Raw genomic sequence first — 25,823 nt, forward strand, 5'->3', positions numbered from 1 at the left:
AGGAGAGGGAGAGAGCTTACACTGGGCCAGGCTTTTAAATGCCTCCCATGCATTCTGATGTCTTTTTCTTTTGCTGATAACCAGATTTTCCAGTGCCTCCTGCTGTCTGCAGCCTGAGCAAAGTCTGCCCCAAACCCACTTCTGACTTCCCCTCTAGGGCTTCGTGCATGCTCCCAAAACTCTATCTACCCACAAAATTCCATTCTCCTGTTGATTTGATCTCGGCTAGGTTAAGGGAAAGGCTTTGTACAACTAGTGAGTGACAACTAGTTCCCATCTCTCTTCATCTTCTCTGTGGATTTTTCATTGATAACTGAAAATTGATCTCTGGTTGCTGGAATCCAAGGCAGCGGTAGGAGCAGGAAGAGCTCTCATGGGGCAAGTTGGCCCTCCTGCTGCTCTCTAAATCTTACCTCCTGCCTTCTCTACCAAGAAGTACCTAGAAAGAACACAGGCCTTTAATCAGTGACCCTTGTCCCCTCTCTAGCTAGATTCCTAGTGGAGCCTCAGCCTTATCTTCAGAGAAGATGCAAATTCCACTGTAAATGTGGACAGGTTTTTGACCCACCCCAAAAATCAAGTAAGTCTCTGCATGCAGGTACCCACTATGTGCAGGCCCCCAACACGTGGGAGGATGTATCTTCCAGCTGAGACAAACCCAGGCCCGAGGACCCCTCTGCAGAGAATCGGCCGTTCAGGCCCCTGCGCTTTCTGCTCCAGGGTCTCCAGTTTAACTGCAGAGCAATTTCCGCTCTGCCTAGTTTCTGCTTCCACCCCTTTCCACCTGCCATGGCAGCCCAGCTTTCCCCTTCTGGAAGTGGGACTCACAGTGAGACTCGAACCACCATTCAGGGCGAGGCCCAGGTCCAGCCTCAACAATGCCACCTCCAGCCCCGCTAGACCAAGGAGTGGAAGGCGAGCAGGGAGCCGGCAGGTTGTTGGGTTCAAGACCCACGAAGACAAAACCATCTTGAGAAAATGCCACTTCTCCAACAGACCATGGGCCTGCTTATCAGGTGCACAAAGAACGATTACTGCCTAACACCCAAAATGAGTCAGGCTTATTGTGGGGTAGGTGTTACTGGGTTGCAATGCCAGAGGGGTCATCATGGTCTCTTGGTTGGCTCATTCCTTCCAGGTTGCCACTCAGGCTCCTGGTGGGCTGTGTCAGAAAGCCTACTGCTCAGGGGCACCTGGCTGGCTCAGTTAGGTGGCTGGCTCTTGGTTTTGCTCCCCGGTGATCTCGGGGTTTTGGGATTGAGCCCCCTCTGGGCTTAGTGGGGGAGGGGAGGGGGGTCTGTTCAGGATTCTCTCTCTTTCTCTCCCTCCCACCCTTAAAAATAAATACATAAACCGAGAATGAAAGAAAAGGAAGAAGGAAGAAAGGGAACGAGGGGGAGGGAAGGAAGGAAGGAGGGAAAGAGAGAGAGAAAGAAAGAGTGAGCCTACTGTTCAGGTTTGTAAGCCCTACAACTTATTTTGTACCTGAGCTGGATACACAGAGAGGCTCGGATTCTGAAGAATAGATCGGTACTTCCTGGCTACTGATGAAGAAGAACAAGAACAGATAATGGTCATGTGAGTTTGAAAATCCAATCACCTCTCAAACCTTCACCCCGCCCCACCCCCACCCATCCCTGACAAGCCCAGTAGGGCCGAGGAACTGGAAACTCAGCTGCTTTCTTATCTCTATTGATTGAACAAGTGTTTCTCCTTCAGTATCTAATATTTCCTTTCCTTTGTCTTTTCTGCTTTACCACACCCAGATCCTTATCACCTCCTAAGACTGAGGCTGAAAGAAAAAAGAAACCCAGCCAAAGGCTAGTTGCAAGCTACAAGACTAGTTGCAAGCTAGGGAATTTGCTTTCATGTGTGACATTTTTAGAAGGCTTGAGTGGCCCCATCTAATGAGATGTACAAACATCTTGGGAACAGGCAGCATTGCTGAGAAATGCAGAGTTCCCAGACCCTCCTCCAAGCAACCCTTCCCACAGTGCCCAGCCAACTCCCAACACACACACACACACACACACACACACACACACACAACACAGAGACTTAACTTCAGAGACAAACAGCCAAATCCTGGGGTTAAAGAGAAAGGGTGCCATCATACCTTTTCTTTTTCTTGTGGCCTGTACCTGGAGTTCCTGCTAAAAAAGAAAATGAGAGCAGCTCCTGACATTCAGAAATTAGGCTGCCCTCACACCTAGGCCATAGATGTAAACAATCCTACGGGATGCAAACAATCTCACAGAATACCGACCTCAGATAAGGTCACACAAAATGAGGGAAAATGAGCCCACCTCTTAATTCTGTCCAAGCACAAGTACAAGGTCACCGTGCCACCTGCAAAATACCAAACCTACCCTCCTTTGGCTAAAATAAGTGACTGCTATGAGTTTACCAATTACAGTTCTATTTTCCTGCTAGTCCCGATGAATAAAATTTATTCACACTCAGAATTGTCCCTGCTTTCTGACAATGTCCAATGCAGAGAACATCCTATTTGCTTAGGCCCTCCCCAAATGACCCAACTGAAACCCAAATGCTAGAATAGGTTTAACTCCCTTTTCCTAAGACAGCTTATGGTTCTCCATGGTGTGTTCTCCCTCACTGGGAGTCACAACCCCAACTTATTTAACTGCAGACGTGTTCTGTGGTGGTCTTTGAAGGGCACAGCCCCTCTCCAGATAACTGCCCATCCCTATTTCCTCTCTTGGTGTATTTGTTCGTTGCTTAAGAAAATGAGCTCTGGAGTCCGGTATCTGCCTCCAAATCCCAGCTCTGCAGGACTTGGGCAATTTTTTTTTTTAAAGATTTTTATTTATTTGACAGATCACAAGTAGGCAGAGAGGCAGGCAGAGAGAGAGAGAGAGAGGAGGGGGAGGCAGGCTCTCTGCCAAGCAGAGAGCCCGATGTGAGGCTCGATCCCAGGACACTGGGATCATGACCCGAGCCGAAGGCAGAAGCTTTAACCACTGAGCCACCCAGGCGCCCCAGGACTTGGGCAATTTACTTAGCCTCTTGGAACCTGCTTCAGGAAAACAGGTCTAACCTCAGAGGCGACTGGAAGGGTTCTGTAAGTTATGTCAAGTGCATCAGAATGGCAACAGGCTATGAGACCCCAATAAGAAGTTATAATGTGGGCGCCTGGGTGGCTCAGTGGGTTAAGCCGCTGCCTTCGGCTCAGGTCATGATCCCAGGGTCCTGGGATCGAGTCCCGCATTGGGCTCTCTGCTCAGCAGGGAGCCTGCTTCCTCCTCTCTCTCTCTGCCTGCCTCTCTGCCTACTTGTAATCTCTCTCTGTCAAATAAATAAAAATAAAAAAAAAATCTTTAAAAAAAAAAAAAAAAGAAGTTATAATGTAAGTCTGGACTGAAGGCCTGTGCGTGGCCCATAATCTTTGGAAACATGCCAACTAATGTCACGTTACTTCAATTTATTATAGTAGGCTTGATGACCAGATCCACTGGTCTAGATGGGCTGATCCTCCAACAATAGTGGAGTAAGAGCTTTTCAGCAAAACTACTCCACAGAAGAATGTACTAGGGTTGTCAAGATAAGACATTTTAACAGATGCATCTCATGTTCTGTGTATTATTTCTACAGTCCTTACTACAAATGAGATCTCTGCCTTGCTGGTCTCACAGAGAAATCTCATCATCTCCTGACAATGTGGTATTATTCAAGGTGGGAGGGCACGAGGTACTGGAGAGAGACTTGAGTTTAAGACTTCGCTCTTCCTCTTACCAACTTCAGAAGTTACTTAACTTCAATCTGTTTTTGTCTTGGGAGTACATACGTGCCTACAGGGCTACTGGAAAGTTAAAAGACACACACACACACACACACACACACATAGGTAACTTGGCTAATGCAGAGCAAGCACTCAGTTATTATTATGACACACCCTTCACCAACCTCTCTTCCAAGGCCCGAAATTACACACACATACACATACATGCACACGCACATACTCAAGGTTCAGTTTTGAGTTTTCAGCTTCAAGAGCCATCAACAGGGGTGCCTGGGTGGCTTAGTGGGTTAAAGCCTCTGCCTTCAGGTCAGGTCATGATCCCAGGGTCCTGGGCTTGAGCCCTGCATCCGGCTTTCTGCTCAGCAGGGGGCCTGCTTCCTCCTCTCTCTCTCTCTCTCTCTGCCTACTTGTGATCTCTGTCAAATAAATAAAATAAAATAAAATAAACAACTAAGTGGCAGAGTGAGAAAAAATGAAAACATGTAAAGTAGCATGCTGTTCATGTATTTGTGATGGCCAAATAGACCAGGCTCATACAATCATTAGCAATTACTGGAGGCCTGTCTACAAAGTTCAAAAAGTCTGGCCTCTTTATAGCAGTTGACAGTGAAAACACAAACTGGGGAAACTTCCTTCCTTTGAGGCCAAACTCCTCTGCCTGGCTGTGAAGGGAAGCAGGAGGACACAGCAATAAGCAAAGGTCTTAAAAAACGCCTGGGTGGCTCAGTTGGTTGGACGACTGCCTTCGGCTCAGGGCGTGATCCTGGAGTCCCGGGATCGAGTCCCACATCAGGCTCCCAGCTCCATGGGGAGTCTGCTTCGCTCTCTGACCTTCTCCTCGCTCATGCTCTCTCTCACTGTCTCTCTCTCAAATAAATAAATAAAATCTTAAAAAAAAAAAAAAATTCTCTTCCACCCTGGAAAGTTGCATGATGAGGAATAATTTTTTTTTTAATATTTTATTTATTTGATGGAAAGAGACTCACTCAGTGAGAGAGGGAACACAAGCAGGGCGAGTGGGAGAGGGAGAAGCAGGCTTCCCACCAAGCAGGGAGCCCAATGCGGGGGCTTGATCCCAGGACCCTGGGATCATGACCTGAGCGGAAGGCAGACAAGCTTAACCACTGAGCCACCCAGGTGTCCCCATGATGAGGCATCTTGATTGAAAGAATAACTTGGGGGTGCCTGGGTGGCTCAGTCAGTTAAACATCTGCCTTCAGCTCAGGTCATGGTCTCAGGGTCCTGGGATTAAGTCCTGCATCAGGCTCCCTGCTCAACGTGGAGTCTGCTTCTCCCTCTCCCTCTGTCCCTCCTCCCACTAATACACTTTCTCTCACTCTCCCTCATGTTCTCTAATAAAAAAAAAATGAACTCTTTAAAAAAGAATAACCTGAAAAACAGTAATTGGCATACAGCAGTGGTTTCTAAAACATTTCCCAAAATACACAGATGCCTGTTAGTAGCTGAAAACATGCAGAGAATTTCCACATGATAGGAGCTGTATTTTGTTTCCATTTACTAAGAAACTGAATTCTCAAATATGGATCCTCAAATTCCTTTCTCACAGTATATTCTCTTCCTTTACCCTGCCAACCATGACCAGGGACCCACAGCTCCAAACTGGGGATCCCTGGCATGGGCTGTTGGCAATCACAACAGTTCAGTTGGTATATGATTGTAATTAAGAAAATTTGGGGCAGAATGCTCAAGATTCGGCAGAAAAGAGAGAAAACAGCATGGGGGGAAATGATGGAAAACCAACATTACTTCTTTGCTAATTGAAAAAAAAAAACAAAAACAAAAACAGCTTTTACTTGTCCTTTCTGAGTTCAAGGTAAACCAGGCCAGCCCTAGGTAAACCTGTCTGGTCTATAAAATGTATTTTCCTTTCAAATTCTCCTTCCCCACTTGGGAGGCGACCGCTGTCTTTCCTGGGAGCCCCATGCCCTTCTTCCCCTCCCTCGCCTTGTTCGGGAAGGACATTATTTACACTCATCGGCTGGCACTCATTCATGTTCAAGTTGAACAATTAAAGTGTCATATTGTAATGATGAATTGGGAGAGCCTGGGGCACAGAGCCACAGTGCTTGCTTTAGAACGTCCACATCTACGTTATTTATGTGTCCGTTCACCCATGCAAACATAATATTAGTTCTGTACCCGAGTATCCACCTCTGAATATTTCTGTATTCCAGTACCCACCTCCTATTACTTTCCTGAGATGATCCTCCCATGCCCCTGCCCTTCACCCCAGGAAGCTCAGCAGTACTGGCTGCTTCTCTCCCTAATCACTGCCATAGCCCCAGTCAGCGCCACAACCCCATCTTCTCCCCAAATCAAAGGCTTCCGAGACCCGGCCTCCGCCCCTTCCTATCCTATACCCAACCAGGTGTGGCCTCTGGAGGCCAGCCCTGCTGCAGTTGGCATCGATTACCAGGAAAGGAGCAGGCAGAAGAGGATGAGGAGGATAAAAGTATGATGTGGCCCAGGAAATGAGATGCAGACGCACCAGCCACAGGCCTGGACCTGGTTATACAAAGAGACTGCACACAGGAAGAGCAGGAGAAAGGGACAGAAAGATAAAGAAGAGAGTGAGTGGGATGGGGGGAGGCTGTCAGTCCAATTTGTGTGTTTCTAAACCGCTGAGGATTAAGGATACTGAAACGAACATGTCTATGGGCCTCAAACGACAGTAAAAAACCAAGATGGAGGGGCGCCTGGGTGGCTCAGTGGGTTAAGCCGCTGCCTTCAGCTCAGGTCATGATCCCAGGGTCCTGGGATCGAGTCCCGCATCGGGCTCTCTGCTCAGCAGGAAGCCTGCTTCCTCCCCTCTCTCTCTCTGCCTGCCTCTCTGCCTACTTGTGATCTCTCTCTGTCAAATAAATAAATAAAATCTTTAAAAAAACAAGAAAACCAAGATGGAGCATCCACAGCTTTTTTTCATATTTTACTACAGAGGTATTTTCGATCTATGACTAGTTAATAGGTGATTTGTAAACTGCTAATTCATATCCTGCATGTACAAAATCATTTTACAAAAATACTTTAGAAAGTAGTAAATAACGTATGTCCTGCTGGGCGATTCCTGGGAGGCATATGTGGGCAGGGGACGCTCGCCACAGACCAGCAGCGGCGGCGGCCACTCCTCTGACACTGGCCTCCCGCGCCATTTGTGCCCAAGTTCACAGCATCTTGATTCTTCGCCTTTCTCCTCTCTTCTGGGGCCTTCTTCTCACCTGGGACCCAACTCTTCTCAGAGGACCATGCAGGATAAATGAGTAAACAGACAGACGTCGTACCTTTCTACCTCAGATGAGAACAATTCCAGTTCTCTGGACCACTCAGCAATCCTATTTCCTGTGGGCTTTTCTGATCCCGTCACGGATCACTTCAAACTTAAATTTCTTTCAGTCCAAGTTTTCAAGTAGACTTCATGGTATCCCTTGAGCAATCTTTGCAGACTCAGCCCTTCACGTATGTGTATTACAGTCTTTAATAACCCCCAGGAGCAAACCAACCAAGAAGGCTGTCTTCTTACAACTGTTCTATAGTCCCTGTTACTTGGAACTCTGCTAAGAAAATACAATAAGGAAAAATACAGCTCAGTCATTAGCTGTGACCAGTTCTTAATGTGTGCTACTAGGGAAAGTCTCTAGTCCAAAACTATTGCATTAAAATATCCAGTTCTTCCAAACGTCACCAGAAGATCCAGGGTCATGCACCAGACCAGAAATCCACTGTGATGTTGGTATACAAAGGATTATAATCCACAGAGAGTAATTTGTAAATACAACTAGTCAACCCATCTGTTCTCCAGACTCGTGATACCTGATGTAAGAGCTTCATCCTGAAGATAAAAAGAACAATGTAAATGGTAATGCAAGAATTTAACATGTATTCCATTGCTTTTTGCCTTGTCCCCCAAATTTGACAAAATCATCATTGTAAATTATTGCACCTACTGCGTTTCCTACTGCAAAAAGTTCATTTTCCCCATCTAAAGTAACGGACCCCAATGATAACCGTGTGGTCATGTGTCAGATCCCATGTGAAGACCCTAGGGACCACTGCACCCAGTCTACAGGACAGAGGACACACAGGTAACACTGATGAACGCGATACGTGCCAGCCACTGCTAAGAGGCCCTCTGCTAAGCTTCAGCGTATCTAGGAATCCTCCCATGTTGTTGTCTATAGGCAGGAGGGTATACAGCTTTCCTAAGAGTCTCTAACAAAGTTAGAATATATGCAGAGGACGATGAATGAAGCGGCACCTAACTTCATGAGGGAGTCTAGGGACGGGTGCACAGAAAGGACGTATGACCGAGGCTTAAAAGAGGAGAAAGATGAGGGAAAGGACATGCAGGCAGGAACACCACCCTGTGCAAGACGCAGAGACATGCAAAGTAGCAGGCTGCATTTCACGGAGCAGCAGCAATTGCATGGCTGAAGCCCCCGGACGCCGGGAGTGGAGCAGGAGGTGAACTGAATTGGTCTCTGGCGTTAGAGAGTAGTAGGGAATTTGGGTAAATTGGAAGGGGAGGTGAACCATGAGAGACTATGGACTCTGAAAAACAATCTGAGGGGTTTGAAGTGGCGGGGGGGTGGGAGGTTGGGGTACCAGGTGGTGGGTATTATAGAGGGCACAGCTTGCATGGAGCACTGGGTGTGGTGAAAAAATAATGAATACTGTTTTTCTGAAAATAAATAAATTGGGGAAAGGAAAAAAAAAAAAAAAAGGATCGGAGAAGACCTCGGCTGGTCTCTGGGAATTCTGGATGAAAAGCAATACATTCTGGTTATAGTATCAATGTGGTCGGAGATCAGAAACACAGTGTTGAACTCAATAGGGTCAGAGAAAACTAATACAGTATGATTCCACGTACATAAAACTGGAAAACATAAAAAACTAAACAATCTTTTGTAGAGGGATACACACCAATGGGAAAACAACAACAACAAAGAAACAGCAGAAGTAATTATCATTATCACAAGTATTTATCACAAAAATTCAGGAAAATATGACTTTTTGGGGTAGGAGGAGGAAATGGGATTGGGGAGGTTACACAGGTAACAAACATGTATTGGGTTGGGGGTGGTGGTCAGGCCTGGGTGGCTCAGTGGGTTAAACTCCTGCCTTCAGTTCAGGTCATGATCTCAGGGTCCTGGGATCGAGTCCTCCATCAGGATCCCTGCTCAGCAGAGAGCCTGCTTCTCTTTCTCCCTTTGCCTGATGCTCTGTCTACCTGTACTCTCTATCTCTCTGTCAAATAAATAAATAAATAAATTTTTTAAAAATAACTAAATTGGATGGAGGACACTACACTGCTCATTGCATCAAGAATCTTCACACTTTTCAAACAATTTTAAGTATTCTTTCAGATCTATTCCATAATAATTATTACTTTTTTAATTTAAAAGAATTTAAAATTAATTTAATTAAATTAATTTAAAAGGTTTGTCCACCCCTATGGACAAATACTAGAAAGACACATGGAAAACGGAAGTTTTGTTAAAGTCACAGATTCTAAAAAAAAGGGCAAAGAACCTTTTTAATGTTGTTTTAAAATATAAACTCTAACAAAGCGCTATGATATTTTAATTCAGTTTTAAAATGTAGATTCCAACAAAAGGGCTAAAAGCACTTTACAGTTTTAAAATTTGGAATTAAAAATCAGGGGTGCCTGGGTGGCTCAGTGGATTAAGCCTCTGCCTTCGGTCCAGGTCATGGTCTCTGGGTCCTGGGATCGAGCCCTGCATCAGGCTCTCTGCCAGGCAGGGAGCCTGCTTCTCCCTCTCTCTCTGCCTGCCTCTCTGCCTACTTGTGATCTCTTTCTCTCTCTCAAATAAGTAAAATAAATTAAAAAAAAAAGAATTAAAAATCAGAACAAAGAACTTTAGATTCTTCAACTATTGTCCCAAAAAGAAATGGCTTATCTGCCAGGATTCTTCTGTGAAAGAGCCAATTCCTGAAGCATGAGAAGTATAGGATAAGCCTAGAACAGCTCATCACACAGGAGCACAGGAAAGGGAGCTCTCAAAACTAGTGTATTTATGTCAAAGGATCGAGGAGTCAGCTCAAAAAAGATGCCACTCACCAAAGATGAGACAAACCAGGCATTGAAAATCATATTAACTACATCCTGAAGGATGCTGGGAAGAGCAACTCATCATTTTGAAAACTGAAAAATCAGTACTGATTCTTTCCCTTCATTCTGTCTTTTCTGTGAAAACCATACCCTGGTGCAGTCAAACAGATGAAGAAGGGAAGTCCTTCTTTGCAGAAAAATCAATCTAATCAATGCAGAAGGCATGACAGAATATCAGAATTTTGCAATCCTAATTAAATAATAAGTTTATGCAATGAGCACCAATGGCTGCTAAGATCATTGGGTGCCAATGTGGAACCTGGATGGGGCTGACAACACTTAAACCCAGAGATCAATGCTAGTATCACAAAGACCTAACCGGACATTCCGTCTTCCTGTGGTGATACAAGAGGAGCTAGCTACATGGCACCATTAGTGAAGTGTTCTTGCCCCGAAATAGTACTGAATTCCACTCAAGTCTCCAGGATCTAACTTGCAGTTTACAAGGGAATGTGGAAGTCAGAGGCACATATGACGTTTGACTGCTGGGATGCCATTCACAAGATCCACAAGGAAGCAAATTCCATCTGACAAATGACCTGGTCTGTTCAACAAATAAAATGCAAGGGCAAAAAAGTAGGGGAGAGGTAATCTGCAGATTAAGAGATTTCAGAGAGATCATCCAAATGCACTGTGTGGACCTTGTCTAGATCCTGATCTGAATGAATCAACCATTAAGGGGGAAAAAATTTTATGAGATAATCAGGGAAATCCAAACACTAACTGGATATTCGATGATCTTGAGGAAGTATTGTTAATCTTATTTTAGGTATGATAATGCTACAGTCGTTCTTTCTTTAAGACTTCTTACACTGAAAGATGTACACCAAAGTATTTACACATAAAATACTGTGATATTTGATTTGCTTTTAAAAATCTAATGGGGGAGAAGGTGGTCAGAAAAGGAAGAGAGAACAAGGAAGAGAACAAGTATGTGGTGTGCGAAGGTTCAATATACCATTCCCACCACTTTTGTGTCTGTTCGAAATAACCTTAGTAAAAAGCTTTGAACAAAATACATGGACTCATCTGATCGAATTCAGCGAGTCCTTATCGACAAAAGACACTAACCAGGTGCCTGACAGGCATGTGATTGCAGGACTTACCGTTCTATATTCACCTCATTGCCTCTGTCTCTAGTGTGGAAGATCATGGTATATTTACCCACTTCAGGCATTGGCCGGATTATTTTCATTCTATGAAGCTCAACCCTAGAAGAATAGCAGAATTTTTTTTTTAAGTCTATCCTACTTATCTATCACCAGGCACTTAACAAAAATCACTTATAAAATTTACACATAAGCACACACACACAGTCACACAGAGTTTGATCACTTTGATTAAAAAAAAAAAAAAAAGACTTCTTAGGATTTTGGGCCTCAGGCAGTAAAGTCCATAAAGAATCACATTTAACATTTACTACTGGGATACAAAGGAGATGTGCCAATTTATAGTTTGTCATTTTCCAAAACACCTGAGAAAGTACTCATTCTAGATTTTTTTAAAACATCATAACAAATAGAAGAATCCAGTCTCTCTGGATGCCTAATTTACTTAGTGTTTCCTTTTTTAGCAAAGAAAGTAATGACCATTTAGGGTCCCAGGTTTATAAGCCAACAAACGCAGGTATAAATCTAGAATTTGTTTTTTCAATCTGGGTAAGTCAGTTCATGATTCCAGGTCTCAACTGCTTCTCTGTAAAACGGCAATGGTGTTATAAGGGTGTTGTGACAGACCACAATCAAACAGTCTCCACAGAACATGCTTTGCAAACAGTAATGTGATACAGAAGTGCAAAGAAGGCTGGTGCCTGTTGTCTGGGTAAGTAAATTAATGTTTAGTAAATAAATCTTAGCCAACTTTCAGTTCAAATCATTGGTGTTTATTCATAACATTAGTCAAGAACCACTCTGGAGGTCAGGATATTTTCCTCAAATGAAAATAAAACTGGGGTCTCCCCTCTACCTCACAGCTGAGGAGGATCAAGAAGATAGTGAAATTACATGAAATGTGCAAAAGTCTATTACGCATCCCATCTGGACAGTGAAATGGATCTGGGGAACATGGTGGATACTGCCTGTCTCTAGTCCTTGCTACTCTTGCCCTGAAACCCATCAGGTGCCCTCTGTCTACTTCATAAGCCAAGGCCATACAGGCTGCTGATGGGCTGGGCCATAAAGTCCTGCTGCCCATCCCAAAGGCTATTCCTACAGAGCCTTTGTGAGGGAAACCCATTCTCTCCTGTCAGAAACATTCCAGAGGCTCTCAGGCTAGTCATGGAAACAAGACCAACATGGAACCATGGTTTCTTTATACTAAAGCTATGGAAAGTTTCTGGCAGTCACACATCTATTAATTCAGAACCCCAGCTAAGAAATTTCCTTTCTATGAGGCAACAGTAGGAGGAAGGGGGGGTCTCCTAACAGCCCTAAAGGCCTTTCATTAGAAGTCTGAAGATACTAGCGTCAGGCTCTTGTATACTTAAGTTGGGAGCTAGGGATACCCATAACTATCTAATCACTACACCCGCGATGAGGGGGTGGGTAAGCTAAGAGAAGAGGCCAGACATGCTCTCTTGATCCCCCCAGGGCAGAAAGTAGTCCAAGAAAATCTGAAGGTGAGGCCAGCAGCTTGTCCAGGTGCATGGGGCTGGCTAAGGGCTAAGCACGAAAGGACATCTTGGCCTGTACCTGGGGGTGCCACTCCTCATAAGCGGTTGGCACTCTCTGCTCTGGAAATGGAGAACTGTGCCAGGATTCCCTAGGGTCTGGGGGAAAGCATGGCTTACAACAGGCTCTCTGGCCATTTTCCTCAAATTACCCATCAGCAAGTCCAGAAACCTCCATCAACATTTATGGCCCCTAAACACTCCCAGGAACCAAAAACAAACGACCCTCCATCATTTCTGAACTGCCAGTGGCAAACAGCCATTTGGGCCAGGCTGCCCCCCTCACCCCCACTTTATACCCGATTCTGCGGCCTCAGGGCCTCCCGGATTGGCATCTATAGGAACTCTCTGTAAATGTAGGTTTCTAGAGCCACCAGTGATAGCAGAGCCCCGTGAAGGGGACCTACCCCTGTTGTTCACCTGAGTCTGAGGTCATCGTCTTCGCCTCCCCATCCCCAGTAGTTGTTAGAGAATCCATTCACCTTGAAAAATTGCTCTCTGCTGAGGGCAGTGACACCCCCAAAATATCCGCTGTAACGTAACCTGGAGCAGAAGAGAGGAGAAATAACGGTAACATTAGCACAAGGCCTTTTTGTTCTCCACACACTCTTCAGAAATCTCTCGTGTCAGGGCTAGCATCCTAGGAACATGCTAAAGACCACACATTTTCACCCATCCACTCCTTCTTGACCTCCACCCCCCAGCGTTCCTGGCCTTCCTGCCAGCCCTTCTTTGCTCTGCCTAAATAAATGCTCCCGTCTGCTCACTAAGCAAAGCGCTTCCCTCCTGTGACTGTGAATGTTTGTGTGCAGAGGTCTACAGAGGTACCTGTAAACACGCACAACATCATCAGAGCTGAATGACAGATTTCACCTCATATGCCAAACCAGTAGGGAGTGATGGTGGCCAAGGGCACTGGGTCAGGAAGGATCCTGAGGCTGCCTCCAGGTTCAGCATGAATGAATGCCCTAATGAATATACTGGCTTTTCACTTTTACTTTTTTTGGCTGGGTGGGGTGAAGAGGAGACAGCTCCTACACACACACTTTGTGTGCAAACTCCACTTCTGTGCATGCAAAGTTCCATCTCCGAGTCCTGGAGAAGCCAACGCAGCTCAGCCATCTTGAGGTTTCTGCCTTGGGCTACAAGACAGAGGATACCGCTTTTCAACAGAAATAGAGTGTATGGAACAGTAAGAGGAAGACAGTAGATTATGTTTTGGGTAAGCTGAATTTGAATTTGAGATACCCCTGGTGCTTTTGCTAGTGGGCGAAAGGATATAGGATCCAAGTCCAAAAGAGAAGAGTGACTACAGATATGGCTTTGGAACTAAGATGTCCAGAGGTGGTGGGTGAAGCTATAGGAGCAGGAGAAATTGTCTAAGACTACACAGTAGGTAAGAGGAGGAGAGGGCAAAGGGTAGAGTTGTGCAGAGACCAGTAAGAAAAAGGGGATGGGGAAGAGACCAGGAGTAACAGGGCAGAGAGCACTTCCCAGTCATATGGGTTTCTGAAGGATGATGGGTGGACAAATGAGCAAACCTGAGCAAAAAGGCAACATGTGAATATAACACTGTAACAATCCAGAAATGCAAATGAGGCACATTAGTAATGTGGCTGTTACCAAATAAAAAGACACAAACATATGGAGGATATCTCAGTTCAAAGTGTGCCAGGACCAATTAAATATTTGTTTTCCCAGATAGATAAGAAAAACCAAAAGGAAAGATCAATAAGCACATAGACAGACACTTGCTATGGAACAGGTGTGAGTCTCAAAGTCTAATCTGTCGTTCGGCTGTTGGTGTCTGTGTTCTGAGTATAAATGGGGAGGGTCTGCTTAACCCACAATGGAAATAGATTTACTTGTAACCCCGCAACCTAAAATCCTAGAAAATGGTATCACAACACCTTAAAATAAGCAACAGGAATAAAGTGCTCAGAAGGCAGCTGTTACTGGCCAAGACATAGGCTGCTGTGACTTGTTGCCATGGCTGCCGGCCTCTGACTGGGAAGGTGTTCTTTTTTTTTTTTTTTTTTTTAAGATTTTATTTATTTATTTGAGGAGGGAGAGAGAGAGAGAGAGATAGCAAGAGAGAGCATGAGCAGGAAGGAGAGGGAGAAGCAGGCTCCCCACTGAGCAGGGAGCCCAATGCGGGGGATCATGACCTGAGCTGAAGGCCCACGTTTAGCGGACTGAGCCACCCTGGCACCCCTGGGAAGGCATCCTCAAGGCCCTGCAGACCAGCAGCTTCATCGGGACACTGAGGAACAGCACTGCCCGGACACAGTCTGCTAGGCACCCACGATGGGTCACCAGGAACAAACAACCATTACTGACCTGACCATGACTGATTAAGTAACCACCAGCCACTGTGTGCAAGACGGTGAGCTAGACACAGGAACAGCGGGGCCCTGCCCTGAAAGAGCTTCCAGTCTAACACAAGAAACGAGGGTCATCAGGGTCCTGAGGAAGGTGATGCCATGCAGCGGCAGGTGGGCCTGTGAGGGTTCAACAGACAGGAACATGGGGAAACTCCTACGGCCAGAACGCCACAAGGATGAGTGAAGAGAGGGATGAACACGGGCTGTCTGGGAGCACCCAGAGAGCCATGTAGCCACAGTGGGAGGCAAACAAGGACACCAGCCTGAAAGAAGGGTGAGGAACTCTCAGTTTCTCAACTGTTTCCTAAATGGCAAATATCTACGTGTTTGTCGATCTCTGCTTTTGCTTTTTCTTATCAGGAAAAGCATAACCACTTAACTGTCCCAGAAGTTTTATTTATTTTTAAAGGGCTATAAGGGGGCGCCTGGGTGGCTCAGTGGGTTAAGCCGCTGCCTTCGGCTCAGGTCGTGATCTCAGGGTCCTGGGATCGAGGCCCACATCGGGCTCTCTGCTCGGCAGGGAGCCTGCTTCCTCCTCTCTCTCTGCCTGCCTCTCTGCCTGCTTCTCTGCTTGCTTGTGATCTCGCTCTGTCAAATAAATAAATAAAATCTTTAAAAAAATAAAATAAAATAAAATAAAGGGCTATAAGGCCCAAAGGTGGGGAAAATATAGCCCTAAAATAACAGCAGCATCCTTGCACAAAGCAGTCAGGTACCAAAGCAATTCTTTGCAGTCAAATGTGTGGCAGGCTGGTCCAAGGCCTCATCCGTGATCCACAGTCAGTGAGATAAACAAGATTTACGTCTGGTCTCATCAGAGTCTGAAACAGTGGGGGCAGGTTCCTGTAAGTTCTTTCCTCTGTATGTGGGTGAAGTGAAAACTTTTCTTGCACTTCTCATCACACTCATGGGGTGGCCGTTGCAAAGATTAAATCACGTGTTTCAAGCTCTGTGACCCAGTGGAACATAGTGGCCAAAAGAGCAGACATTTAGCTGCCTGTAGCCCCACCTGCCCTCCGGCCTGCAACCAGAGAGATTTTGCCCAAAATAGCAAAGGTAAGGAGTAGGGGAGAGGGGTAAGGGCAACTCCTCCATTACTTGGGCCACACAGGATGAGGTGGTTTACACGATACATATGATAAAGTAGAAAAACAGAAATGACAAACACCCGGGACAGGAGAAGTTCAAACAGAATCTAAGATTAAAACAGGAAATATATTAGAACTCTGATCTACAAATAAGATTTTTTTCAGCTTCTAAAAGAAGGCCATGGCTTTGGTTCAGAGCTTCCTACGTCCAGATCAAAAGAGGAGACACACTCAATCACCTGATTCATATTAAGAAAACCCTGCCAGTTACTCAAAGAACAGAAAGGCTTTCTGATATCTAGTTACAAAGGAAATGTCTGGCCAGTGACGGTAGCAAATCAAATACCAAGATTCACGCAGGGGCTGTTTTTAGAGTGAGCAACATCTGATGAAACTGCTGACTGTGGCAACTGAAGTTTTACTCAAAATTAACTTCCAGCAGGAGACCCAAGAACTCAGTTTCTTGTGGTCCAGCTGCATTTAAAAAAAAAAAAAAAAATCTAGAATCCCAATAAAAATCCTTTAAACAATCCTGTGTATCTGCACTCCAAAAATAAACAACAACAAAAACAATGCTGTGTGGTTGTAATTCCTTGACACAAATGTGTAGAAAGAACTGGGCCACAGGAAGTTATCTATGGAAGGTCCAAAGTACAGGTGTTCTGTGTTATACACGGTGATGATCTTAATTAATTTTCTGTAGACTACTGACACGCTTCTGAAAGCACCAAGGTCCCCGATATAATAGGCTGCTTGCTTTCATGCACAAGTGGCTCAAGGAGACCAGAAAGCAAAATCTCCAGGTAAGGATCATGATAAAATTCCTCAAGGGAAAAACTCCTGCAATTCTCTTACAAGCATGGCATCTCCTCTCTCAGCTTCTCCCCTCTGCCTTGCTCCACCCGATACACTAAAGGCCAGCTGCACTGAGCTCTTCCGCTCATTCTTCAGCTGTATCCAGGTATCAGAAGCCCCTCAGTCCCCTCCATTAGAAATTCAAATTCCTTAGCGGCCTGAACCAGGCCTGCCTAATCCAGCCCCTCCCTGCCCCCATCTTTGCCCCTCCTCCCTCTACCATCCCAGACATTCATGTTTGAGCACTCATCAATACCTGCATTTCCCCCAAAACCATGCCATGTGCTCTCTTTTCCAGGTCTTAGAACTCCGCTAGGAAGCTCCCATTGTCGCACACAATGAAGGGGCCACATTCTCTGGGGAAGAGCTTTTAAACCCTTCTGTAGGTGTTTCTTTAAAGACCTTGCCGTGCTCACCCACTGTAGCTTGTTCTAGGTATTTGTTTCTATCCCACAGTTCACACAGGGACTTGGTGTGAAGTCAGCACCTAAGGCAAAAACTACCTGCGATGTTACACTTAGAAATCTCTTAGAGTCCATGGGGCGCCTGGGTGGCTCAGTGGATTAAGCCGCTGCCTTCAGCTCGGGTCATGATCCCAGGGTTCTGGGATCGAGCCCCGCATCGGGCTCTCTGCTCTGTGGGAAGCCTGCTTCCTCCTCTCTCTCTGCCTGCCTCTCGCCAACTTCTGATCTCTGTCTGTCAAATAAATAAATAAATCTTTAAAAAAAAAAAAAAAAAGAAATCTCTTAGAGTCCAAAGTGACCTACACAATTTGAGCAGCATGGAAACTCAGATTAAGTGCCTTATCAAAGGATTTCGTGATTTCCATCTCACGCTCCCTTCCCGGAGGAGACAATGGTGCAATCTCCTGGGTTATAATTGCGTAACTCTCTCCCTGCCTCCTCCTCTCTCCCCATCATGACCAACTGTTTACAGCTGGATTGGCAGAAGTGCAAAACTGATGCATCTCCATGGCAGCTGGTGTCCCCCACACCAGCGCGCCACAGCGAGCTGAGGGCAGGCACCAGCCTTATTCAAACTGGTCTCATGGTCCCCAGCACAGTAAGCACCACAGACATGAGCACACTGGAATGGCAGGGCCTGGGGCAAGCAGATGGGGAAACATGCACACCCATAAGCAAACATACAGTTCATTTATGGGGAATTTTTTTGGTCATCATCATTTCTTCTTGGTTGTGCTTGAATAGGAACTGGTATGAAGTAAGATGAAAAACAGCTAAGCCTCTGTTGGAAGACAGTGGGCAGAAGTAAAGACAGGAATGATCGGAGCTGCAGTGTCCAGGAGGCTCAGTTGGTTAAGCGTCTGCCTTCAGCTCAGGTCATGATCCCAGGGTCCTGGGATCGAATCCCACATGGGCTGCTTGCTCATCGGGGAGCCTGCTTCTCTCTCTCTCTGGCCTGCTGCTCCCCCTGCTTGTGCTCACTATCTGTCAAATAAATAAATAAATCTTGCCCCCAAAAAGAAGAAAAACATGACCTAAGCAATTCTCACAATGGCTTTGAGAGTCAGAAACTTATCCTGGGAGTCCTGGCCCTTGAACAGACTAGTCTGTGGCCATGCCCCTCCCCGTTCTCCCTCAGAACCCTGGGAAGTTGCCACAGTCTGAAAAAGAAACGTCACAGTCTCACAACAGAGGCCTAAAAGTTGACGTTAGGGGCACACTCTCGTCGCCTCCTGGGAGGGCAAGTCAGGGATAGCCACACAAGTACCTTGAGTGCGACTTAGCGTGGACTTGCTGGCAGAAGTTCCACAACGGGAGTGCTGTAGGTGAGGCTGGCTGTCATTTGCAATGCTTGGATAGCTTTCCCTCTCCTGTTCTTTCCCTGCTGTCTTTCATCCTCTGCCAAGACCCTTGTGATTCCTGTTCTGAATTTAAGTGATGGGTCATGGATCATTTTTCCTATTCCTCGTTTTCCTGCAACAGTCCGGACGCGATGTCCCACACAGCCCTGATGACAACAGAGCGAGCTTCTTGGCCCGAGTAAGCCATGGGCAGTGCCGCCTTCCTGCTTACCTGTACCCTGTGCTGTTCCTGCCGACCACCAGATGCTTGGGCTGCTCCTCACATTTATAGAGGTTCAAGTCGTTCTCGGGCACCAGGTCCACATCGTGGAATATAAAGCAGTCCCAATTTTCATCCTTGAGAGCTTCTAGATAGCCCACGTTCAAGAGTTTGGCTCGATTAAACTTTTTACTTCCAGCCTACAGATGCAGAAATTAAAACTTGGAAAGCGGAAGAGATTAAGGTTTCACACGGTGCCCCTCTCCAGCTCTGAGGCAGGAGCTGGAATTATTTTTCCCAAGTAAAGATCTGATGCAGTAACAATAAAGACCATTTGTTTCTTTTTTTTTTTTTCATTTTTTCATATATGCTTATATCCCCAAAGTGACAAACATGCCTTAAAGTGGAGAATTGTTGTTGAATGGGTACGTAGTTTCAGTTTTGCAATGTGAGAAATGTTTAGAGAGCGGTTACATGATAATGTGAATATACTTCACACGACTCAACTATATATCTAAAAATAGTTAAGATGCACTTTTAGTGACTGTGAACCGGGGTGAGATCCTGACAGGGCTGAAGACATCGGATCTCACCATTCTCCCAGCCCACTGACCTTGCTCTGAAGCCCCTCACTAAAATCATCTGATCAGGGGAAAAAAAAAAAAGTTAAGATACTAAATTTTATGTATATTTCATAATTTTAAAAAAGGTCATGTTTTAAACTACAAATAAAAATAACTCAAAAAAATTTTTAAAACATACATTTATTCCACATGAAAGTATAAACCTTTTTTATATACAAGTCATGCCAATTAGTATCACTGCTTTACTAACTTCCAGCTGATCCCAATCTTACTGTATGTAACAAATTTACACTAACAAGAGAAGTTGCTTACCAGAAAAGACCAAGAAATCCCGACCTATAAACAGAGGTTATCGCTAGTATTTCTAAGCTACTTAGAAGTTTCCTGGAATCACTGTAAGAGAAGCCTGTTTTAATCCTTAATTGCAGAAGATTATCCTCGGGGCACCTGGGTGGCTCAGTCAGTTGTGTCAGTCCCTCGATTTTGGCCCGGGGCCATGATGTCAAGATCGTAGGATCAAGCCCCACATGGAGCCCTGCCCTGAGCCTGCTTGACCCTCTCCCTTTACTTCCCACCCCCCAGCTTGCTCTCCCTCTCTCTCTCTTTCTCAGATAAATAAATAAAATCTTAAAAAAAAAAAAGAAAAAAGCAATCCTCATAGTGACCTCATAAAAGGGATTCATCACTGGGTAAGAAGAGAATACAATTCAAACAGCAATATGAACAAAGTTATAGCATGAAGAAGATTTTACAGGATTAATTTTCTTTTCTTTTTTTTTTTTTTTTAAGATTTTATTTATTTATTTGACAGACAGAGATCACAGTAGGCAGAGAGAGGAGGAAGCAGGTTCCCCGCTGAGCAGAGAGCCCATTGCAGGGCTCAATCCCAGGACCCTGAGATCATGACCTGAGCCGAAGGCGGAGGCTTTAACCAATGAGCCACCCAGGCGCCCCTACAGGATTAATTTTCTCATGGCTGTGTGGATCATAACCCTTAAGAATAAATTCCACTTTAATAAATGGTTTATCATAAAGAAAATCCAGGCATTTCTCAAAAGTGACTGAAGTATTTTCCTGAAAAGAGTAACACCAAGCAGACATATTTTTCTAGTCACAAATATACTGTACATTGGGGGCTGCTGTCCTGAGTAGGACCTGAGAATGAACAACAGTGTTAAAAAGAAAAATAATTATGGGGCGCCTGGGTGGCTCAGTCAGTTAAATGTCCAATTATTGGCTTCAGCTCAGGTCATGATCTCAGGGTCCTGAGACTGAGTCTGACTTCAGGCTCCGTGTTCAGCAAGGGGGTCTTCTGGAGATTCTCTCTTCCTCCTCCCCTCTCTACCTACCTCCCATGTGTGAGCTCGCTCTCCTCTCTCAAAAAACAAATAAATAAATAAAATCTTTTTTAAAAATTATAATCCACTAATAGTAAAATTTTGTTTCAAATCCTAAAAAATGGTCATATTATATATGCACATTGATTTCAAGAGCCCTCATTTACTTTAAAGTATATAATGCAAAATTATATCCTCTGACTTTGGTCAAAGGTTTCCTAAAACAAATATAACCAGTTATGAAACATTAAATATGTAGTGAATGATTTTGCTTACACTTTTGGCATTTATGAGGTTTTAAAGGGAATTATTTGAATGGTGTGGGACAACCTGGGAAAGCTAGAAATGGGTATTTAAGTTGATGCCTCTTATTTCAATAAACATTAATACCAAATACACGCATCTTCATCGGCCTCTCTACTTAGAGCTAAATTCTTCAAAAGCACCCTAGCTTATCACTTACTGTGCTCCTACTGAATCATGCTTCTGGAAGCCAAATAAGGGAGTCAAGAAAGTGAAAACTAAACATATCTGTTTTATATAATAAAAGTTACAGGCAGAAAGATGGAGACAGTTACAGAATCCCATGGCTATTAACACAGTAACCTGTCAGATCCTCTGCCTAGATTCCCACTGATTAGCCATGCTCAAAATGAAAAACAATTCCAATATCTCATCGTGTAGTATAGAGCAAAGGCAGGAGGAAATATAAGGTAAATCTCCAGGGAAAATCTTCGGGCAGTCATTGGCCAACATGGAAGGGCTCACACACAAAAAACAAAACGAGACAAAACAAAACTAAACAAAACAGACTTCCTCCAGAGGTTCATTTAAGAAGAAGTAAAATTTCCCAGCATTTAGTTGATTATTCCACACTCAGAGACAAGAATTTCCCTTATACCTTTCATGGGTAAGGGAGGTAGGAGACCTGTTCTTTGAGGAGTTTGTCGCTCCTTTTACCCAGGAGACACAAATGACCAAGTCCCTCAGTCTCACCCCAGAGAGAGGAGGATGGGGGGGGAGGGCTGACCAGACACTCACCTGGTGGATGACGTAGACACCATAGTCCAGCTGCTGTCTCTGCAGGAAGGGGTGAAGGTGTTCGAGCAGGTACATCAGGTGCTTCTCTCTGTTCCGGTGAGGAATGAGGATGGCGACCCGCTGTAAGGCCTTACATTCCTCAGGGTGATGCCGACCTCTGTGCACTTGGGGATTTTTTGCCGCCACTTCCTCCAGAGTGAGGTCTGGTTTGAAAACAAGCTTGTTCGGGCCCTCTGCAGTAGAAACACAACACAGGAAATAACCATGGCTATCTCATCAAGGGCTGATAGAGGTAACATGAGCACTTACATAATGCACTTAGAACACTATCTGGACACACCATGAGGACCAGAGGAGTGCTGGCTTTTATTATTATTACTGTAAAGGCTCGTTCGGTCATGAACGGTAACCAGAGTCATGTGACCCAGGTTCCCAGCTGCAAAAGGAAGTAAATGACACATAAGAGCATTCTCTTGCAGCTGGGTAAGCGACTCTGGGTCTGCGACTCATCCGTGAGGGGGAGATAGCATTCTGTCCCTGCGGCTCTGGTAAAGAGCAGAGGTCAGGGCTAGACTAAGTAACTACAAATTGCTCAAATCCTTGTTTCCTTCTCAAAATTCCAAAGGAGGGTCAAGTCCCTTACAAATCAGGAGCACTCCATGGGATCAAGCTCATGGGCAAGGCCATTCTCCCACTCTGTCCCTGAGCTCCAGGAAGCTATCCTAGGTCACTGAAGGTAAGTAAAACCATGAAATCAAACAGCAACCAGCCTCACGCCTCACCCAACAGCAGCATGTAGACACAACACCCTAACTCTCCCCTGGGCCATGGTAACAGATGCCCCCAATACCGCCTTTGCCCATTGAGTCTGGACACAACCTGAGTGGATGAAAGCCAAGGCCATGCACGGTAACCAACCTCGTGCAAAGCTTTACAGATTAGGCCAAAGCGACCAGCCCTCATCCTCAATCTGAATTAAGAGCAAATACTGACTGGTGAGAGAGGAGGCAGAACTCCGGTCAGAGAACTCAGCCATGCATTTTTGAAACTCCATATACACCACTCAGGCTCTAACATCTGCAGATGCTGGCATGTTGTGCACTCCTCTCTGGAGCAAGGCAGTCACCGGCCCTCCCAATGTGTGAGCCCCCATGCCTTGCTCCTTGGGACTACCCCTGCCTGGCCATGGCTGCTTAGATGAGGTGCCAGGGTCCCTGAAGCAGTTCAAAGGCTCAGCCCAGCAGCACCAAGGGCAAATAACTGCTTCCAGCTGCCTAGAGAGACCTACTGGCCCGTAAGGAAGAGCCTTTCCTGAAGGTGTGAGGTGCAGAGCTGGCAGGCAGCGATGCCTGAAAAGCCACCAGTAGGAAAATGAGTTGCATGGGGATGCCTGGATGGCTCAGTCAGTTAAGCCGGTGTCTTCGGCTCAGGTCATGATCCCAGGGTCTTGGGATTGAGTCCCGGGGCTCCTTGCTCAGCAGGGAGACTGCTTCTCTCTCTGCCTCTGCTCCTCCCCCTGCTTGTGTGAGTGGGCGCTCTCTCTGACAAATAAATAAATAAAATCTTTAAAAAAAAAGAAAAGAAAAGAAAATGAGTTGTGTGAAAGGCAAGCTACCAGAGCTGCTGGGAGGGGATGGTGTTGACAAGGCTTCCTATGTGGCCTGTGAACAAACCCACCATCTGAGTGAACCTAAGCCTCCATTCTTGACCCCTGAAAGAGCCCCCTGCAACAGGTCTGATACCAACTTGGTCCCCTTGCTCACTTTCTCCCTGTCTTAACTTTGTAGGTGCCCTAACCTCCTACAGGGCCTGCTTCTGCTCCCTCTATCAGTCTCCCCGCCCTGCGCATAGCATCTTCTCAAATTCTGTCCCTTCTCGGTCCATCTTAATTCATCACTACTTTTGTCACCCTCTCAATCCAGGTACTGCCTCCATACTGGGTCACTGCCCATCTCTTTTTAGGAATACTTTTATTGTTTAAATATGTTGTGAGAATTTTGAACAAAGGAGGTAACACAGATCTGCCTTTTAACAACCCATTCTCCCATCTGAACTTGTATCAGTTGTGAGCAAAATAATCTCCCTCACAACACAATCAGGACCCCATGATCAGAAATAATATTTGGTTTTTCCAAGACTGAGTTAAAGGGAAGAAGTATGACAACAGGAACATGGTACAAGATTGTGATTCAATTAGGAAAGAAGGTCTGCAGGTGTTTCTGCAGCTAAGAGCAAGAAGCCACCCCACAGAGGGCTGCTTTAGCATATGGACTTCTCTCTAAATTGGATTTTTGATGATCAAAGAGAAATCCACCAGGCAATCATAGATTGAGAAAAGGCATTCTGGAAAGAGGAAACAATTTAAGGCTCGGAGGAGTATCTGGAGAACTACAAGCACTTTGACAGTCTGGAGAATCAGAGGCCTCATAGAATCTCTGTGGGTTATTTCTAATATCTCTGTGGAGTTTCCCCTCTCTAATCAACGTGTTCAATAAAACCAACTTGCTGTTAATTTTAAATAGAAAGGCAAGACACCAAGGGAAATCAGAACGTTATTAAAGAAAGAAAGAAACACTAAAGACAACCATGAAAAACCCACTCGGTCTTTCCCTTGACTCTATACTTTTGGCCAAGGGAATGTTCACAGATGTGACAGGAGAGGATTTCTCCACCTGTGCTCTGTGGATGCCAGGAGAAGGACAGACCCAGGCTAGCTCACTGGTCCCAGAAGGAGAACGTGAGACCCATGGAGCAGAGCCACCAGCCTAGATCAACGGACCCCCAGTTCATCTGGCAGACTTGTAAACTAAATACAGTCCACTGATAAGTGGGTCTGAGGCTCCAGTGGCTTGGTAGTAAAACTGGGCATATTCATATAATGGAAGATGGCATGCACACAGCACTATGGATACACCTCACACACACAAAACTGAACAACAGAAGCCAGACACAGGAGAGACCACAGTGCATGTTTCTGATGATGTAAAGTTTAAAAAACAGGAAAATGCCTGGTGTTGGAATCTTGAAGTAAGGGTCATGACTGAAAGAAGCATGAGAATTTCCAGGGTTCATTTCTTAATTTACACACCTATCATACACATAGGTTCATTTTGCGTAACTTCACCAAGCTGCACGCTGCTGATTTTTGTGTTTTTCTGTAGAAACGTTACTTTAACTAAAAAGTCTACACAGCACTTGTAAAAAAGAAAACATGCAAAGCCTTACTGAGGTGCGGAGACACAGAAGGGCAGTCATCCAAGTCTGCTTTTTTCACAGAGTTTTCTTTAGTCAGAGTTTCTTCCTTCCCCCAAACCAGGACCTTGTTGAAATTAGCCATGAAGTCCTTTGCTTTAGGAATGTCTTGAATAGCCCCCACAAAGTAGTTACTGGTGGCCCACCCAACCACTGTCAGGCACAGGAGAAAAAGCAACAGTAACCGGACTTTGTAGGAGAGGTGGAAAGTCAGCAGGTAGCCCATGTCTGTTATACTGGGAGCAGTATGTATCTCTCTCAGCTTCACTGCAGGCGGGAAGCTTCAGCTCTACTTTCCCAAACCGATGGCAAATTTGGCAACAACCAGCGACAGGATGCCCGCTTTTGCTCAGTAGTTCTGTTCCAGCAGCCTCTGAAAGGCAATCACAAAGACATTTTGTTTCACATGGAAATCCTATCCTCAATGATACACACCAGCAGAGACTGAAAACCTATCCCCAGTGGGTCTTGACTAACAATAATGGGAACGCTCCAACGGGGGCTCGGAGGTCCGAAAATCAGAGATTTCAGGGCTCGAGGGTTCTGACCATCTATATACCCCAGGAATTCTCTCCAGGTTACCACCCAGGCTGTCTGTCTCCCAAGAAGAAAGGCGTTTCGAGATGTTACACAGGAGGCGAAGGTAAAGAAGAGACCGCGAATGACTCCTCAGCTCTGAGGG

The 25,823-nt window shown here is 45.3% G+C and overlaps 1 protein-coding gene across 2 annotated transcripts in view; it reads right to left on the reverse strand.

Moving 5' to 3' along the window:
- Positions 1-6,681: 6,681 nt before the first annotated feature.
- The window catches only part of B4GALT4 (beta-1,4-galactosyltransferase 4), a 30,224-nt gene continuing 11,082 nt past the window's right edge, over positions 6,682-25,823 (reverse strand). The window contains exons 2-7 of one of the 2 annotated variants that reach the window (XM_044251440.1): positions 25,115-25,514; positions 21,890-22,122; positions 18,940-19,127; positions 12,997-13,119; positions 11,015-11,119; positions 6,682-7,607 (exon numbers count right to left, since the gene is read on the reverse strand). In XM_044251440.1, coding sequence (XP_044107375.1) covers positions 7,475-7,607; positions 11,015-11,119; positions 12,997-13,119; positions 18,940-19,127; positions 21,890-22,122; positions 25,115-25,367 — 1,035 coding nt within the window. In that variant the 5' untranslated portion in view covers positions 25,368-25,514 and the 3' untranslated portion in view covers positions 6,682-7,474. Of the gene's footprint in view, positions 7,608-11,014; positions 11,120-12,996; positions 13,120-18,939; positions 19,128-21,889; positions 22,123-25,114; positions 25,515-25,823 lie in introns of those variants that run through there. The other variant, XM_044251441.1, reaches the window with a different exon arrangement.

The sequence above is a fragment of the Neovison vison genome, chromosome 6 (genome assembly GCF_020171115.1).
Source record: "Neovison vison isolate M4711 chromosome 6, ASM_NN_V1, whole genome shotgun sequence".
In the NCBI taxonomy this organism is placed as follows: domain Eukaryota; kingdom Metazoa; phylum Chordata; class Mammalia; order Carnivora; family Mustelidae; genus Neogale; species Neogale vison.